The sequence below is a fragment of the Talaromyces stipitatus genome, genomic scaffold (assembly GCF_000003125.1).
Source record: "Talaromyces stipitatus ATCC 10500 scf_1105507295555 genomic scaffold, whole genome shotgun sequence".
In the NCBI taxonomy this organism is placed as follows: domain Eukaryota; kingdom Fungi; phylum Ascomycota; class Eurotiomycetes; order Eurotiales; family Trichocomaceae; genus Talaromyces; species Talaromyces stipitatus.
Window position 1 is genome coordinate 3138639 of NW_002990116.1, and position 17935 is coordinate 3156573.

General features: G+C 47.7%; 10 protein-coding genes across 10 annotated transcripts, besides 3 other annotated features; 4 read left to right on the forward strand and 6 right to left on the reverse strand.

Moving 5' to 3' along the window:
- Positions 1-174: 174 nt before the first annotated feature.
- Positions 175-2067, forward strand: TSTA_122520 (uncharacterized protein). The gene is made up of 5 exons (XM_002482467.1): positions 175-584; positions 658-842; positions 893-947; positions 1002-1101; positions 1157-2067. The coding sequence occupies exons 1-5, from the start codon at positions 276-278 to the stop codon at positions 1246-1248; spliced, it is 741 nt and encodes a 246-aa protein (XP_002482512.1). The 5' UTR covers positions 175-275; the 3' UTR covers positions 1249-2067.
- Positions 327-349: a microsatellite.
- TSTA_122530 (uncharacterized protein) lies at positions 1226-2734 on the reverse strand. Its single transcript, XM_002482468.1, has 2 exons — positions 2345-2734; positions 1226-2284 (listed from the first exon to the last, which is right to left on the reverse strand). The coding sequence occupies exons 1-2, from the start codon at positions 2615-2617 to the stop codon at positions 1634-1636; spliced, it is 924 nt and encodes a 307-aa protein (XP_002482513.1). The 5' UTR covers positions 2618-2734; the 3' UTR covers positions 1226-1633.
- A 184-nt stretch (positions 2735-2918) lies between these two features.
- TSTA_122540 (mandelate racemase/muconate lactonizing enzyme family protein) lies at positions 2919-4457 on the reverse strand (the record flags this gene model as incomplete). The annotated part of the gene is made up of 4 exons (XM_002482469.1): positions 2919-3518; positions 3583-4188; positions 4246-4350; positions 4413-4457. The coding sequence occupies 4 exons, from the start codon at positions 4455-4457 to the stop codon at positions 2919-2921; spliced, it is 1356 nt and encodes a 451-aa protein (XP_002482514.1).
- Positions 4458-4487: 30 nt separating this feature from the next.
- On the reverse strand, positions 4488-7425 carry TSTA_122550 (uncharacterized protein; the record flags this gene model as incomplete). Its single annotated transcript, XM_002482470.1, has 5 exons — positions 4488-5116; positions 5186-6178; positions 6210-6686; positions 6742-7334; positions 7422-7425. The coding sequence occupies 5 exons, from the start codon at positions 7423-7425 to the stop codon at positions 5024-5026; spliced, it is 2160 nt and encodes a 719-aa protein (XP_002482515.1). The 3' UTR covers positions 4488-5023.
- Positions 7426-8816: 1391 nt separating this feature from the next.
- Positions 8817-10768, forward strand: TSTA_122560 (glucose-6-phosphate isomerase). Its single transcript, XM_002482471.1, has 3 exons — positions 8817-8850; positions 8912-9440; positions 9497-10768. The coding sequence occupies exons 2-3, from the start codon at positions 8941-8943 to the stop codon at positions 10656-10658; spliced, it is 1662 nt and encodes a 553-aa protein (XP_002482516.1). The 5' UTR covers positions 8817-8850; positions 8912-8940; the 3' UTR covers positions 10659-10768.
- Positions 10769-10979: 211 nt separating this feature from the next.
- On the forward strand, positions 10980-12328 carry TSTA_122570 (uncharacterized protein; the record flags this gene model as incomplete). Its single annotated transcript, XM_002482472.1, has 3 exons — positions 10980-11116; positions 11169-11184; positions 11252-12328. 3 exons carry the CDS (start codon positions 10980-10982, stop codon positions 12326-12328), a joined length of 1230 nt encoding a protein of 409 aa, XP_002482517.1.
- A 183-nt stretch (positions 12329-12511) lies between these two features.
- Positions 12512-13306, reverse strand: TSTA_122580 (uncharacterized protein; the record flags this gene model as incomplete). The annotated part of the gene is made up of 2 exons (XM_002482473.1): positions 12512-13032; positions 13075-13306. 2 exons carry the CDS (start codon positions 13304-13306, stop codon positions 12512-12514), a joined length of 753 nt encoding a protein of 250 aa, XP_002482518.1.
- Positions 12833-12855: a microsatellite.
- Positions 13307-13643: 337 nt separating the features above from the next.
- TSTA_122590 (uncharacterized protein) lies at positions 13644-14398 on the forward strand. Its single transcript, XM_002482474.1, has 2 exons — positions 13644-13761; positions 13816-14398. The coding sequence occupies exons 1-2, from the start codon at positions 13647-13649 to the stop codon at positions 14124-14126; spliced, it is 426 nt and encodes a 141-aa protein (XP_002482519.1). The 5' UTR covers positions 13644-13646; the 3' UTR covers positions 14127-14398.
- On the reverse strand, positions 14259-16015 carry TSTA_122600 (DUF185 domain protein; the record flags this gene model as incomplete). The annotated part of the gene is made up of 4 exons (XM_002482475.1): positions 14259-15208; positions 15264-15468; positions 15531-15803; positions 15863-16015. 4 exons carry the CDS (start codon positions 16013-16015, stop codon positions 14259-14261), a joined length of 1581 nt encoding a protein of 526 aa, XP_002482520.1.
- Positions 16016-16220: 205 nt separating this feature from the next.
- TSTA_122610 (uncharacterized protein) lies at positions 16221-17541 on the reverse strand. The gene is made up of 4 exons (XM_002482476.1): positions 17445-17541; positions 17216-17367; positions 16745-17149; positions 16221-16687 (listed from the first exon to the last, which is right to left on the reverse strand). Exons 1-4 carry the CDS (start codon positions 17509-17511, stop codon positions 16367-16369), a joined length of 945 nt encoding a protein of 314 aa, XP_002482521.1. The 5' UTR covers positions 17512-17541; the 3' UTR covers positions 16221-16366.
- Positions 17542-17574: 33 nt separating this feature from the next.
- Positions 17575-17602: a microsatellite.
- The last annotated feature ends 333 nt before the right edge of the window (positions 17603-17935 follow it).

A 17935-nucleotide genomic window follows, 5' to 3' on the forward strand; every position in this document is an offset into this window, starting at 1 on the left:
TCAAGTTGGCAGGCGGAAGAGCGAACGTGGTCGGAGACTAAGTCTGCAAATTGCGGTGCCCTCCCAATTCTATTTTTGCAATTACCTAATTAAGCATAGTGTGTTCAAATTGCGCATCAGCACGTGATACCATGCCGGTTTTGCAGTATTCCTCCGCAATGAGACCCATTCTTCGCATCAAGCAAAAATTAGCCCAGCAATTCCAGAAATCAACCACGCATTCAAGCGTTGCAGGCGTCAAATGTATTCGATGCCAGTTCTGACCAGATATCAGAATGTATCGCTCACTCCTACATAACCCGACATTACTTGCGGTTCGCGCTCCTACCACCACCACCACCACCACCACACCATCTTTCCTCAGAGCTTCTACTACCGCAGCGACATCATCGAATCTCACAAGAGGTTATGCAACGCAAAGCAGTCTTGGTGGCAATGGCACGGGACCGGCAAGGAAACAGATATCCGTCATGACGGACGATGGGCGATATAAATGGTCAGAATTGAGTGGGAAGGAGAAAGTGGCTCGAGCAACACAGCAATCATTCAATTTTGTGATTGTGATTGTTGGTGTAGTTATGACGGTATGTGGGATATATCTTTAGGGTCTTTTGCGTGATGTGGTTCTAATTTTATTTTCTTTCTTTTTTGCGATAGGGTGGTGTTTTGACACTTCTATATACCGACGTCTTCTCTCCGAATAGCAGGACCTGGCAATTCGAAAAGGCAGTCAGCCGCATCAAGGAAGATCCTCGGTGCACGTCATTACTGGGAAACAGCAAAGAAATTAAAGCATATGGTGAAGCGACGGGGAATAGATGGACTAGGAACCGGCCAATTGCGTATGTATTCCATCTCTTTCTTAGGACTTGCCAAACTAACAACTGGGCAGAACCACGATACAGAAAGATTCTCTCGGTAGAGAACATATGAGGATCAACTTTCATGTAAGTCATCCTATGTAACATTGATGTTAGATGCATACTCATGGGGGTACGTAGGTTGAGGGACCTCTGAATGAGGGTATTGTGCATGTACATATGATCAAACCTTTGGATGACCCGAACTTTCAATATCGGTTTCTTGCGGTAGATGTCAAAGGTGTGTCTTGTTGCTCCATATCAGCAATATATTTTAGCCTTACTAACTCTGCCAGGCCACCCCCGAATAATTCTCGAACAATCCAGTGATGAAGCCCTTGGCGGGAAGAAAAGCCCCTTGAAGATCCTTGGTATCAACTGGCGTTGAGTTTGATCGACACGATGGATGAAAATTCAAGTCTTAGCTAGCCCATCTAAGATCTACTTGACCTGATAGCTGTTGACTAGCAAAATAATCGGGCAGAGTCTCGAGCAGCAGACAAACATAATCCCCCGCACTGTAAGACTACCGGGTTTTTGCAAACATCTTAGTATGCCGCGGTATTCTAGGTCAAATGTTGTAGTGTAACCGTCTCATCAGGCGGAGCACTCTATATCCATTTTCCTTGGTTTACTTGGTTCAACCTTCGAGCGCAGCGAGAGCACACAACTTGTATGGTTGCAGACAGATGCGTGATCCAAATCAAACATGTATTCTATCATGAGCGCTTATCCATCAGTTTAACCTCTATGAATTCTCTCCAATATTTTGCCTAAATATCAGGCACATCCTTAACCCTCGGCCAGCCCTCAATCGATCTCCCCGACCAACTAGCTACCGCCTCAATAGCCAACTGCACTTTCTCCGTATCCTCCTCACTAACCCCCAACCTCCTCAACCCCCTCAAATGCCAAATCGTCGGCGCACTGAGCCCCTGAATCATAATCCCCGTCAAAATAACTAGCTCAGCCTCCACAGCCGACAAAATCTCATGATCCGAAAGAAATAATCCATAAATCACAGATCGTTCCATCCACATAAAATCACTCGCAAAGGAGCCCCATGACGAGCAAATCGGAGCCAGGTTCTGACGATAAAGTTGTTGTAGGAATTTTGTACCTCTGTCGGGGATATGGTTGTTGAAATCAATGTTTTTCCTCTTTTCGGGGAATTCGAGTAAACCATCTTCTGAGGGAGGTTCGAGCGTGATGCCTCTCTTTTCGTAGAATGCTGCTTCTGCTTTTCCCAGGGCAGTTACAGCGTAGACGATAGGTGTGACGCCGACAAGAGTCCATTCTTTCATTAATACATCGCTTATGCGGGATTTGATGCGTTTTTCTTCCGTGTCGGACACGCTTTCTACTAGGTTTGTGTAGAGGGTGCCTGTCTCATTGGGCTTGTTGCAGCCGACCAGGGCTGCCGTCTGTTGTAACTCTTAGTATATACTTTTATTTGAATAAATTGAAGGGGAGAGGACGCATACAACAATGAGATACCATGCATCTTTCCGGAACTGTTCCGGTAGGATGCTCTGGACGCGAGTGCAGAGTTCTTGGAGTGTTTCTGACGGCGAGGTTGTCATATTGTTGAGAAAGTACCGTGTAGTACTAAAGTTCCTTGATTTTCTCCAGGAGATAGACCCCGGAAATTGTCTTTGCTGTGGTAATGGATATAAACGTCCCAACCTCGGAACAATTGATGTCGAACGTTGAAGAGTGTTGCTAATGAAGCGGAAAGCCACGAGTGTTAAAACCATAGAGCTCTCTCCTCTTCACGTAACTAAACCCCGCAAATTGAACTTCAGGTTGGCTGAGAATAAGATTTGTTCACCTCACTCTACTAGACAATTGCCGGGCTATAAGTTAGGTATGTTGTTGAGCTGAATCTGCTGAGTCAGTCCTCGGTAAAGCTGACTGGAAGGTGCATGTACCAAAGCCGAGATCGGCATTTACCTGTCTACTATGTACGACCAGGAGAATCACTTAACATGTTTAACAAATTGATGCAACACTATGACAGATACATTATTTTAGCAGCTCCTCCAACTCCATTCCATCTCAAATACGTGGCCCCTCCAAAATAACCTTCGCAGCATCCGTCGTCCACCAACTCTTCCCCTTCTCTCCCGGGAACGCATATTCATCCATGCTATCCGCCTTCATCTGCACACTATACCCCGGCTCCGTCGGAGTCACAATATACCCATCTTTGACCTTCGCCGGATGCTCAAAATGCTCATGCAAATGATCCACATACTCCAACAGACTCTTCTTACCACTAATCACGACATAGTCAATCGTGCTCAAGTGTTGCGTGTATTCAGGTAGTCCGACACCACCGGAGTGAGGAACGATGGGGATACCGAATTTGCGCGCCAAAAGTAAGATTGCGAGACACTCGTTGACGCCGCCGACGCGGCAGGCGTCCGGTTGTAGGACGGTGAGTGCGCCGGCTTGGAGGAATTGTTTGAACATTACTCGGTTTTGACACATTTCGCCCGTTGCGACGCCGACGGTGCCGTAGGGGGTGTCCGCGAGGGCTTTGCGGATGGCCGCGTGGCCGAGGACGTCGTCGGGGGAAGTAGGTTCTTCAATAAACCAGGGTCTAAACTGGGCTAGCTCCTTCATGTACTCAATAGCTTCAGGGACAGACCAGATCTATGAATCTCAGTCATCAGCAAAGTAAAATAGGTAAAAGGCAGAAGTAAAAAGAGAGACATACCTGATTAGCATCCACCATCAACACATTTCCCTTATCATACCCAATAGCCTCCCTCGCAATCCCCAATCGGATCTTATCATTCTCCAAATTCCCACCAACCTTCAACTTGAAATGCTTAAACCCATCCCTGACACTCTGATCCAACAACGCTCTCAACTTCTCATGCGAATATCCCAGCCAACCCGCACTCGTCGTATACGCAGGCACAGCTTTGTTCTGCTCCGCATCTCTGATCCGATCCTGTTTCGTAGGTTCAACTTCTTTGAGCAGAGCAATCGCTTCTTCAGGCGTCAAGGCGTCAGTGATGTATCTAAAATCGATACATCGCACCACTTCTTCGGGAGTCATATCCGCCACAATGCGCCAGACGGGTTTATTGAGTGTTTTGGCACATAGGTCCCAGAGACCATTGACCACGGCGCCGAGAGCGAGATGAATAACCCCCTTCTCGGGTCCGATCCAGCGTAATTGACTGTCTGAGACGAGATAGCGCCATGTCTTGCCCCAGTCGGATGTGATTTCGTCGAGATCTTTGCCTACGATGAGCGGTGCGATGGTGCTAATGGCGGCGCAGACGATTTCGTTGCCACGACCAATTGTGAATGTCTATGGGCATACGCATTTAGTTGCGACACATGGTGAGTATCAAGGATAAAGTCTCACCATTCCATGACCCTCGTATTGTGAATCGGTCTTGAGAATGCAGTATGCGGAGGAGTAGTCGCCGGCAGCGTTCATGGCATCAGAGCCGGTTTTGTCGAGAGAAGTCTGGATTCATCTCACGTTAGCTTTTACACCTAACCCTACGTGCATGACAGCAGGAAACTTACAGGAAACCTCACGTCTCGCGTGAGAAAGCCTGTTATCTTCACCATTTTGTATGTTCTCTTTCAAATTCGAATATGCTGTCGAAAATCAACTGATCAGTTACAGTTTAATATGCTATGCAAGGACAAGAAATATGCAGTAATGCGCTGTAACCAGGAAGAGAAACGAGAGAGAAATCAAATCAATGAGGGGATATCCAAGCTATATAAACCAAGTTCCAGATAACCATTAGTCAAAAACCAGACCGGCTGCACTACATACAACCATCCCACGTCCGCTTGCCTTTTTACCTTGTATTCCATATCCATTTCAAATAATGCTCCAATGATGAGACTGACTGAGGCTTTGTATGCGGGGGTTCATTTTGCGGGTAAAAAGTGACTCGGGCAATACCCCACTAGATACTATTGGCGGGATTATAGGATGCTATGGTTTTTCCGCCTATTAGCATGCAGTGTGCCTGATATGGATCTCGCAGTTTTCTCCGATGGTTGAGTAAGATAGTAGTTGTTGTATAATAGCAGTCCATTCTCTGAATTGACCACGCCCCTGAAGAGCGCATACCTACTAGATATCAGTAGATACATGGAGCAACCCCGAATACAAACCATCACTATGTCGAAAGACCGCGCTTCTCACTCTCAGAAAAGAAAATGATCATACGCCACAACTTCTTGACCAAAACTTCCGCTTCCTCATCCAAGGCCTAGTAGAGTATAAAAGTTAGCAAAGACTTTAGTTCAGATACAAGGATACATGCAAAAAGGGTACTAACCTCGGCCAATTGCTCGACCAACTCCTGGGGCTTTCCGTGGTTGCGAATGTGCTCTTCAACAACATCAACCAACATATCCTCCTGCACACCGAGATACTCCATAATCTTCTTCTCAACAAATGGTTTCAGCTGCTCGCCAAGAACAGACTCGTCGACAAACTCCCATTTGACATCCCACTTCCATAGGCCTTCCTTGTCCGAAGGAATTTCCGCCGCAAGCTGTCGAACAGCCTGTGCCCTTTCTTCGTCAGAGAGACCAGAGGCTTCTGCAGCAGTATCGAATTTGATCGGGACGAGCGTGCGTTTTGTCGTGGCGACTCCCTCTTCTTCGTCTTCGAGTAGACCTTCAACTTCAGCAACAGTGCGACGGGACGTGGCAGCCTGGGCTTTCTGCTGTGCCGCCGCACCAAGAGAAAGTTTGAATCGCTGAGGTTCACGTGGTGCTTGTGGTTGCGCTTCAAGCTCTTCAGCTTGGCGAGCCAAGAAGTCGTCCGCCATACCACGAGCTTGTTCACGCTGTTGAGCAGATCGAGCCTTTTCTCGTCCCTCAGCGGCTCGGTCAGCTTCGTCCGCCTTCATTTCCCTTGCACGGATAGCCGCTCGGTTTCGCATCCAGGCTCCATGGTCTGCATAGTATTCCTCCTCCTTACGACTAGCTTCCACATCGTCATTCCACTCGCGAAGAAATTTGGCCATCGTTTCTTTTGCTTCCTCGACCTTGGCGTCCTCTTCCCTGTCACGCTTTCTCTCACGTTCAACAGCTGCTGTACGACTCCGTTCACGGTTCAACCATCTGCGTTCCTGATCTAAGAATTGCTTCTCCAATTCTGCATTCCTCTTTTCTTGTCTTCTACGCTCCAGTTCCTCGTCGCTGGTGTCGGTGTCCTCATCTTCCTGGCCATACGCCACTCCGTTACCGTTCACGAACGAGACGCCTTTCTGGTACTCCTTCGGGATCTGCACACCAAAGCCCTTGGTCTGAGGGTGCATTCGCTATAGAACGGTCACGAGGACCAAGGGGAACACCATTGACTCCTCCCGCAGGTCCACTGGGAGCTGACAAAGGCGGGGATACCAGCCGGTTGGTACGTCCTCCCGAATTCCTGGCACGCTCCATGGATTCAATTTCCTCCTCTCGGCGAAGACGCTCAAGATCCCGACGGTTGCTCCTCTCTCGGAAAGCAGCGATTTCCTTGGCGACCGTCTCGCGCATCTCAGCTGGTATGTCCGACAATTCGTCTTCAGCAGCGATAGGGATAGTAACGACTTCCGCAGCAGTATCCTTGACGCCTCCTTCCTGCATAGACACGACGCCGTCGCGATCAACAGTGGATGCTTCATCGGTCTGCGTAGGTACGGTTGGATGCATTAATTCTGCTAGCACAGTGAAAAGCGATTGGCGGGCAGAGTCAATACGGGAGTTGCGATCAGAATCGTCTTCCTCATCCCCGGTGAACTGGTATTGCTCGATGTATTTCAGTGTGCTTTCGTCGAAAACGACCTACGGTAAAGTTAGAAAAACGTAGCGTAGCCTCAATGAATGCTCAAAAACATACCAAAAGCTTAGCCTTCTCCACTTCAGTCTCCTCCTTATCGCCTTCTTCCCTAGGCATCTGTCGCTTAACTGGAACCTCGACATCCTTGAAAATCTCTAACGCCACGCTGAGGCTTTCGAGATCTTCGTATTCCGCAAATCCAAACTTGCAAGGCTTCTCATCCGCATCAGTGGCGCGGATCCAACGTTTCAGGTTACCTGCACATCGTAGAATACGCTCTACACCGTCATCGCCTCCAGTGCCCTCGGTAATACCACTAACAAATATGGTTCTCAAGATTTCTTCTTTCGTTGGTGGTTGAAGCTGCATCATCGCATCGCGGATGGTCTGGCGCTGCGACTCAACGCTCGTAGCCCCAAGTCCGGCTCGTCGACTTGATTCGCTAGATCGTCCTGTACCTTCAGGTGTCGCGGACTTGGGGGGACCAGATGTACCAAGTCGAATAACCGGCGCGGAGAAGTTTATGTTGGGCATGTTGGGAGGAGGCTGAAAGTTGGCTGGAAAGCCGCCTGGGCGACCTGGCTGTTGCGCGTTTGCCTGTTGAATCCCTGGAGGAAGGGCCGTCCCAGGGGCAGCCATGCCCGGGGGAGCGCCTTGAAAAATCAGTCTAAGATGCCTTTTTCTTTCTTTCGCGCTCTCTTTCTTTTTGGTAGAATGTCAGAAGAAAGTTGTGAACTTACCCATGCCTGGAGGTGCACCAGGATAGCTTCCATAGTCCGCAGACCGGCCATATAGATGTGAACCTAGAAACAAGAGTTAGTCAAGTCCTGAAACAGAGGTCAAGGTGATTAAGGTGATTGTGGACTAGTTGTCGAACTTGCCTTGATAAGGATTGTACATGTTTGTGACAGTCCACCTATCACCAGTGGGAGGTCGTCAAAAGACAAAAAACCACTAATGCTGCCTTAGGTACTGCAGTCTATCACAAACCAGGTCTGAACTGTTGAATACAAGCTTGTTGATACCAGGAAGCAGTCCGGACTCTCTCTTTCTGAAGAGTGTAGAGTCTAAAGGCAGAACCCAAGAAGGAAAGAGGCAGCCTTGCGAAAGGAAAATACTGACCAATAGGAACACTGCAGGCGTTTTGCTCTCCATCGACCAATCAGAGGCCAGGAAATGCTCTATACATTTGAGCCTACATTTTTGCTCTCTACACAGGTTAAATTCAGGCACTAAAATGTATGGCCATCAGAGCTCATAGGGCTCAGAAATAAATATGGCATGTCGACATGGTACAAGAGTAAATCCGAGCTCATCATATATCCGCTGGTCGGTGACTAAGAAGCTTACTCATAAGCACGTCCATGAGCTCAGAGGAAACGTAAGCCGGTAAGCAGACCAGTAATCAAGCCCGTTGGTAGCATGAAGGAGTGTCCGTAGAAGGCTAGAGCTCCAAATGTGTATACAGGCTCATCACTACTAAGCTTACTGCCAGGTTTCCTGTGGTTTGTCCGCGATTGAGCATAATCACTATGCGCATGTACGGAGTAGCCACGCAGAGAATCTGTATCCTGTACGAGTTTGTGCACTTGATTGCGCAGTCGCGATGTTGGAATGCTTTTTCTTTCATTTTCCGCGCTAAGAATTTATAATGATAATACCAGAAATTTGCGTGGGCAACAACACATGATTGACAGGAGACCGTGAGCTTCTCATGTTGAGGGAGAAGAAACAAGATTGTAAATGAGAATCGTATGATGGAACGCGATCCATCGTGGAGACTGTTTCTGTAATTGACGTGATGTTGGATGCGCCGATAGCCTCAACTCGAGGCCACCAAGAGAACTCGTTGTCGCAACAATGCATGAAAACAAAAAACTAATCTTTACACAGACCTTTACGTTAGAGTGTTCTCCGCGGGTCTACCGGAAGGTCGACTGAAACTTCATGGAAGACGTCTTGGAGCAGTGATTACCTGAGCAGGAGCTAGTCCGTCCCCCGCTGCCCCTCCCACCCGTGACGTTACGTATATAAATATTACTTGTTCGCGCTCCCACCTTTCCAGACATCAACATCAACATACCCATCATCTGTCCTTCTTGATTCCTCATCATCAATCGACTCTGGTGTCAATTGATTGCTAGGTGAGTGTTACTGGAGCTGTCTACTGTGTGTTCTCTCTCTCAAGACTCAATCCTGAGGACCCCGCACTGACGCTCAAGGCATCTAGAACAATCCCGACCCAACTTCCACCTCACGATGCCCGGTTTCAAGCAAGCCACCGATCTGGACGCGTGGAAAGCGCTCCAACAACACCATGCATCTGTCGGAAAGAGCATTGTGTTGAAGGAAGAGTTCGAAAAGGACCCGAGCCGTTTCGAGAAATTCAGCCGTACCTTCACCAACACCGTGGACGGCAAGGATATCCTCTTCGACTTCTCCAAGAACTTCATCACCGACGAGACCCTCGACCTCCTGGTCAAGCTTGCCAAAGAGGCCAACTTGGAAGAGCTTCGCGATGCTATGTTCAAGGGCGAACACATCAACTTCACAGAGGACCGCGCTGTCTACCACGCAGCTTTGCGCAATGTCAGCAACGAGCCCATGCAGGTTGATGGCAAGAGCGTTGTTGAAGGTGTCAACAGCGTCTTGGAACACATGAAGGAGTTCTCCGAGCAGGTGCGCAGCGGTGAATGGAAGGGATACACTGGCAAGAGCATTAGGACCATCATCAACATCGGTATTGGTGGTTCCGACCTGTAAGTGCCGTTCAGTCGACTCATTGAATTTTGAAGACGTGACTGACCTCCTACAGCGGCCCCGTCATGGTCACCGAGGCATTGAAGGCCTACGGACACCCTAACTTGAAGTTGCACTTTGTATCCAACATCGACGGTACTCACATTGCTGAAGCTCTCAAGGAGTCCGACCCTGAAACCACTCTTTTCTTGGTTGCATCCAAGACATTCACTACCGCCGAGACCACCACCAACGCCAACACGGCTAAGAAATGGTTCCTTGAAACCGCCAAGGATGAAGCTCATATCGCTAAGCACTTCGTCGCCTTGTCCACCAACGAAGCCGAGGTCACTAAGTTCGGTATTGATAAGAAGAATATGTTCGGATTCGAATCTTGGGTTGGTGGACGTTATTCCGTCTGGAGTGCTATTGGTCTCTCTGTTGCTCTCTACATCGGTTATGATAACTTCCACCAGTTCTTGGCCGGTGCTCACGCTTTGGACAAGCACTTCCGTGAGGCTCCTCTGAAGGAGAACATCCCCGTGATCGCTGGTCTTTTGAGCGTCTGGTACAGTGACTTCTTCGGAGCTCAAACCCATTTGGTCGCTCCATTTGACCAGTATCTCCACCGATTCCCCGCCTATCTCCAACAACTGTCCATGGAGAGCAACGGAAAGGCCATCACCCGCTCTGGCGACTACGTCAAGTACACCACCGGCCCTATCTTGTTCGGTGAGCCCGCCACCAATGCCCAGCACAGTTTCTTCCAGCTTCTTCACCAGGGCACAAAGCTCATCCCCACCGACTTCCTTCTCGCTGTCGAGTCTCACAACCCTGTTGAGGGCGGTAAGCACCAGCGCATGCTTGCTTCCAACTTCTTCGCTCAGGCCGAAGCTTTGATGATTGGAAAGACCCCCGAGCAAGTCAAGGCCGAAAATGCACCTGACGACTTGGTGCCTCACAAGACCTTCCTCGGCAACCGACCCACGACCTCTATTCTTGCTCAACAAATCACACCTGCCTCGTTGGGTGCTCTGATTGCTTACTATGAGCACTTGACATTCACCGAGGGTGCCATCTGGAACATCAACTCTTTCGACCAATGGGGCGTTGAGTTGGGCAAGGTTCTTGCTAAGAACATTCAAAAGGAACTCGAGACACCTGGCGCAGGCGGTGCCCACGATGCTTCCACTGCTGGACTTATCAAAGCTTTCAAGGCCAAGGCCAACCTTGCCTAAACAAATGTATCGACATGACGGTAGATTAGTATGATTTTTCTTTTTCCCCTTCCCCGATGCTTCAGAATAGCAATGATTAGAAATGAATACCAAAATAATGTTATACTCTATTAATTCTCACGATAATTGTTGGTTTGGTATCTCCCTATTCCGTTCGCCACCACAGCTAAAATCCGCCAACAAATCAGTGGACCCTTTCTCCGCAAAACCCAGGAACTAAAAACAAGCAGCGTGGTCTTTTTCGCAACCATAACCCGACTCCAATAATAGACTATGGTCATGTCTTTTTCATATTGATTTATTTCTAAGTTTGTTGGCAATATGTTTTCTCAACGTTATATTCCGTTCTTTGGGCTGTTCCTGTCGACCGGAGCACTTGCTGTTTCGCAAGCTTCGAAAGATGTTGCTGGTTATGCGTATGGGCAGCCGATTCCTGTTAGTTGTTTGAATAGGACAATGTGAGTGTTACCTTTTATAATTTGAATCGAATGAATCGCTAATCAGTAGCAGAGACTCAGGTGAACATGTGCGTATCTACGCCATTCCTATACCCGTCGCATAGAACATATTGCTTATGACTTTGTGATAAACAGATACGAGACTCCCTCGGCCGACTACAATACATCCCCTTCCCAACATGCAACGAAACCTCTTCGCCTCTCGCGCTCCACTACGGCGTGACAGAAACCGTCTCCTGCACCATTGACTCTCTACCCGACGAATTGTACCATTTACTAGAATACTACGTCCACTCCGATGCGCCGCTGACATGTCGCGTGCCCACGATCCCATTAGACGGCGACTCTACCTCGGTAGAATACGACGTCGGCGGTAGTACTAGCAGCAATGGAGGAAGTCTTACCAACAACGAAAACAGTGGACCACCATATACACCACTCACGATCGCATTACAAGGGACTCTCCAACTGAGCCATTTACATATCTGGACTGATATGAACGTGCTCATGCACCGATTGAGTTCCGTCGAATCTCCACGTAAAGAAGAAGAAATACAGATCAAGAAACAGGCCAAAAAGAAAGCGTTAGGTCGCACAATATCGCCTGGTTATATCGTTGCGGGAACGGCCTATTCTTTGCCGGAGTTACATGCCGCAACAAAGACTGATAAATCGGAGATAGTAATATCAGAAGAGGAAGAAGACGCCGCCATAATCGAGAATGCGCGAAATCCATGGACGGCGGGCCATGGTTCAAAAGTTGTTCGTGGGGAACCTCTCACCCTGAAATTCAGGGTAAGTTGGGTTTCTGGAGCCGATAGTCTGGGTTGGTTGGATCGTGAGGATGATTCCGCTCATATCCATCATGCTCATGAAGGAACGACGTTTTTGGGTCTGTTGACGAAGTTGATTTTCTTTGTCATGGCTGCTGGGATTGGAGCGTTGTTTGCGTCTTATTACCAGCGGGTTGTGAGACGGGGTGGTAGTGCTGGTGGTGGTGGACCGGGGGCTTGGAGAGGGGAAGGGATACTTGGACGTCCGATGATGGCGACTGCGTCTTCGAAGGGACAGCGCCGGGGAAGTTTTAGTGGTGTTACGTATGGGAATGGGGGGAGGTCGAATGGGTATGGTGGGTATTCGCCTGCTTCTTCTGTCACGTCGACGCCTGGTAATGGGGGATATGGGTATGGAGGGTATGGCAAGAAGGATTGATGGATGATCGGGTGTCGAGGACAGTGTTTTTATGCTACTAGATGTGTAGTGAAGTGGTAATATAACTGGCAAAAACAATATGTATATCTGTACAATACATCTATCTGAACATAGAACCCTCAGCCCATCAAATCTTTTCTCAAACCCAATACTTATACACAGAAAAACCCTTGACAAGAAAATTTACCACCCCTGATCCCTCATCCTCTGAATCTTCTTAACAGTCTCATCAAACGAAAACTTAAACAACTTCCTCCACCTCTGACTCCTCAAATCCTTTCTCCTCTGACCCCGACGCACATGAAACTTTTGCAAATTAGCCTGTCTCCTAACCCCATTCACAGCGCAATTGATCTGAACCATTCTTATGGCAGCCGCAACATCAACGCCGCGATCATTGGAGACAAAAACCTGTCGACCGAGCTTTGTGCCTAGTTTCATGGGCACGGTGCGGAATCGTGGTGGGGTGATGGGATCGGCCTGGTCGATGCTACCGACGACACTTGCTGCTGCTGCTGCTGCTGCTGATGTTTGTTGTCTGGAAGGTGCTGCCCTCCGCGATAGGAGGTTGTCGAGTTGCTGTTCAAGACCTCTGTGAGCTCTATCTGCTGCCGATGACGACGATGGACTCTTGACAAATTCGCGAGTTGCGCGTGGATGAGGCACGGGTTGAGTGACGTATTGCACGTTTTCGCGAAGTGCCGCTAGACTTTCTGATAGTTTTGCGTTTGCGTTGGTTATATCACTTGTAGTAGTGGAGGAAGTAGTGTTCATCCCGTCAAATATTGAGCTTTTCTTTGTGGGTTGAGATTCTGATGAGTTGGAGCTTGGTTTTCGGTCTGCAGAATCATTTGTAGCGTATCCGGATCTTTGGGAGAATTGGAAGAATTGTCCTCCTCGAATAGGTAAAGACATGGGACGGATGAGGGTTGAAGGCGAGGCGCGAAGACATCTCGCGAGAGAGGATTGCACCGCCATGGCGGGCCAATTTATTTATGATATATGTCTTGATTTATCGTGACGAATTGGTTTCAATTCGTCGTAAGACTTGTGTCAAAGTGTTGGTTGCTGGAGCATCAATGGCCGATGAAGAGTTAACTGATGTCGGATAATTAGGAAATTGAAGACCGCGGAAATTCTTGATCACGTGAACTTACAGTCTCCGCTCCGCCATATCAGTTCACCTTGAATCGTTTCTATTCTTACTCAACATAGCACTTTATTTTCTGTTAATAGAGCGTATAATTATAAATTGGTAACTTTTTTTTTTTTTTTTTTGCCAAGAATTGGGAAGATACAAGTCATTGCAGACAAGAAAATGTCCTCAATCACAATCGCAACACTTCCTCGCATGAGTCGAGATGTCCTCTCATCTCTACTCTTGTCCACAAGCACTCCGAGCAAATTAGCCATTATAGACGTTCGAGATTCTGGTGAGCATATCTTTTATCAAACTCCTATTCAAAGCGCTAACTGGACGACAAAAGACCACGTAGGCGGCCATATCCACACCTCAACCTGGGTCCCCAGCTCAACCCTAGACTACCGCATCCCCGAACTCGTACGCACACTCAAAGACAAGGAGAAAGTCATCTTCCACTGTGCTCTCAGTCAACAACGAGGACCGTCCGCGGCATTACGCTACGTGCGCGAACGTGAACGTACCTTGGGGGTAGAAGAAAGTAAGAAACAAGAAATATATATTCTTGAAGGAGGGTTTGTGCAGTGGCAGGAAAAATTTGGGAATGATACGAGATTGACGGAGGAGTATATTGAGGATATTTGGAGGGAGTATTGATCCCTTTTTTGGACAAAGATGGAGTGAAGGTCAACATGCGCTGGACGCAGTTGTATATATTTCGATGATACCCTACATTTATTCTACAGTTATACATGTTTCTATCATACATCTCCTGTTAAATTTCGGATATCAACCAACAACACCGCCCCCGAACCCAACAGGTCTTCTCCTCCCCCCATTCTCGGGAACTATAACCAAAGCCTTATACAACTTCCCCATACCGTTAGGCCCCTTATCCACCAATCTCTTCCAAGCCGTCTGAAGCATCTTGCGCTTCTCCTCTTTATCAGCAGGTAATTTGGAAAGTAACTGCTCCGCTCGCTCAGCGATACCCAGTGAATGCAAGAATTCGGCTTGATCAACTGGACCATGGACCTCGACGCCTTCACTGGCTTCTAAAGCTGCTTCAGCGAGGCTAGTGAAATCTACGTCGGCGCTGACGTCGACTTGGCCTGGGTATGCAAAGGGGGAGGTAGTGGCATGTTGCCGAATGCCGCGAAGCGAATTTATAGGGACGGTGGATGTTGTGCCGTAATCGAGGATTAGAGCTGCCCCTGATGGATGTTTCTTCTGAATTGGTGCTGTTGGAATATCACCAGGGGAAACTTGTTTGGCTACTTCCCCCGGTTTCCGTTTTGGTAGTCTAGGTTCTGATGGTGGCGCATACCCGCCAATTCGACGCGCGAAATCAGCGACGTATATCCTGCTCTCGGGACTGACTTCAATGACCGATCCGGGCTGAGACTTGAGCGCTTTGTATCGTTCGGAAATCTCGGGGAGGAGTAGAGAATTTGGAGTTGATATTTTGGCGCGCGAGAGTTGGAATTCTGGTTCATCCTTGATGTTTTCGACAACAGACTTGGAATTTAGTGCAACCATTAATTCTCGCCATTGGGGGCCTGTTGGTCTATTCTTGGTGTTTCTTTGATTTGTATGGTCCAAGTCGAGGGGACCGGTTGGTGTCATGATTTGTTTCGGTTGCTGTTTTTCTTCAGATTCTGTGGGTTGAATGCACTCAAAAGCGTGGATTGGGAGGGCATCAAAGAATTCATGGGCGAATATGAATGGCATTTTATCATCTGCAACCTGTTACTTCAGCTGTTCCAAGACATGAGCTTCCCGGACAGAACTTACTGTATGGCAGTAACCGAATATCTTCCACCCAAACAATCGGCGCACCAGTATGTTTATTGATACCCCGATACCCAATATCAATCTCCTCAAGAACCGCATCCGGCCCACAAAGCAAATTCTTCTGAACTTCCCGCAAAGGCGCACTCGCTTCAACAAGATAGATATTCTCAATACTCTTCGAAAAGGTCTTGAAATTCCTAAGCGTCTAAACCATCAACCAAGTCAGCCACATCCTTCCCTTCATATTCTATCTGATATATTGCTCACCCTTAAAATATCATCCATCAATGTTCCCTTCCCCGGCCCAACCTCAATCAACTCAACCCCCTCCTTCGGCATCCCCTGCGCCATCCATTCTGTAACCGTCCATATCCCCACCAGCTCTCCAAAAATCTGGGTAATTTCTGGCGATGTAATAAAATCGCCCTTCTTACCAAAGACTTCGGTTTTGCTTTGACTGCTTGGTGTGGTGTAGTAGCCTGCGTCTGGGTTTGTGAGGACTTGTCGCATGTATGCTGCTATGGAGATTGGGCCGGTCGTCTATATTCCAATACTTAATTAGACTTGATCTAATTTGGATGGGAAAGGGAGGCATGTACTCGAATCGCATCAGCGAGGATCTTGGCTAATGGTGTTGACCATTCTTTCTTGACAATGTCGGATGCATAGCGTTTGGTTGGCGAATGCGAAAAGAGGCGTTTGCAACATTGTTTTGTGAGGTGTTGCGTTCCACGTCTTAGACCATGGTTCATTGTCGCGTATATGCAGATATCAATTTATTGTAATGTCAATCGGTGAGAATGCGCCGAGCGATTGGGAGTCAAAAAAGTTGAAGATTGTTTTGACTTTTCTAAGTTTTGTTCTCCGCAACCTCCGCATCGATTCTCCGCAGCGATTTACACGTGATTTCTCTTCTCAAGGTTTTATTATGGAATATCTGATCAACAATTCAATCCAGATGATGCACAAGTAATCATGTTCATCCTATCATTCCAAAAGGATCAATCTAATACCATGGCGCCGCTAATTACCCAATAACTCCAACGAAATACAAGAATATACTATTCATACATCAAAGAATTCTTAATAGCCTAATCGCTCAATTAGCGAAATCCACGGTTACGCTGTGAGATTGGTACTGCAGGCGCATCGACCATCATTTTATCGCTATGCAGTCCATTGCTGTGTTGGTTGGTGCGAGTGCTCGTTCCGTTGGAGTGCCTGTGTTGTCCTGTAGAATCACTGAACCCGTATCTTTCATCCTGGATCTGAGGCTCGGCCACTTTCTTCCTCTCTCGACGTTCGCGATCGGCTTGTTCTCTGAGAGCGTCGTAGTTATTGGTTGCAGAACGGGAGACAGCAGAGGGACCAAAGTAGGAGTTACCGGCACCTTTATATTCGAGTGAGAGGACGCGACCGTCAGCCTAGAAGTTTACTGCGTTAGCATGGAAGATCGAAGATTGTAGATCTGATCTACAAACCTTCTGCCCATTGAATTGAGCCACGATAGCCTCCGCACCCCATTTCTCAGCACATGCAATCTGCGCATTAACATACGGCGTATAAGACGTAATATGAACACCAACAATATGTCCAGCTACAGGCTCCATCGCAGTCTCGATATCGGCGGCATTAGTCCCCGGAGCGAAATTCCGGCCAACGACGACAAAGGGGCCTGTAGCTGCTGTTCCCTTAATTGTTATCTCTGTCGGTTTGCGAGGGGTCACGTTCACATTTGTATCTTTCCGACCATTGATGTCTTCTACCATGCGATCTTCTCGTGAGCGACGTGAAGAAGTAGATTTGGTTTGTGTGGTTTGTTTTGCTGTAGCACGAGCAGCGGCGAATGTGTTACTTTTCGGTTTTGAGGATGTCGATGCTGAGCGCTAGACAATAAACATAATGTCAGTAACGAATGATGCCAATAAGGGTTGACAAACCGTGAGGATCACCTTCACAACACCAATCCTACTCGCAAGGCTCCTGTCGGTCGGTGTCTTCTTATTCCCAACCCCGGGCCCCGGAGCACTAGCTCGTCGCTTCTTACTGCCCAGTAACTGATCTGCTAGAGCTTGATTCTCTTTCTTCTTGCGATTCAGTCGTTCTTTGAATATTTGACTCCAGTTAGCCCATGGTATGAGGTTCATTTCAGCGTCGTAAGGGTTTGGGGGCGCAATTTACCAGCCTCGATGATAGAGTCGAATGATGGAGCGCCAGCTTTTTTGGCAGAGCCCTTTTTGGCGACCATGATGGGGAAAGTTGTGTAGGTTATGACCAGATCCAGGGAAATGGTCTTCTGAACTAAGAAGTGAAAAAAAAAAAAAAAAAAAAAAAAAAAATTGCTATGCAGAGAAATAAATTCCAAAATGAGGATGTTGAAGGGTTGGAGGGCTTGTTTAGCTGAGGATTGCGCGCGGCCAAATCTAAATTTAACACCTACTCCGCCTTCGCCAAAATCAAAGACAAATAGCGCTTAATACTTAATACATCTAAACACAATAACAAGAATTAGCATTGATACAATATCAGATGAATTTCTACAGTCATAAATAATCTATCTAATATCTATCCAACCCCACCCATTAACTACCTATACAAGAAACAAAGACAGTGGTATATCGAGTCTTTCCAAACCGGGTCCTTTTCCTGCCTGCTTTCCTAGTATACAAATC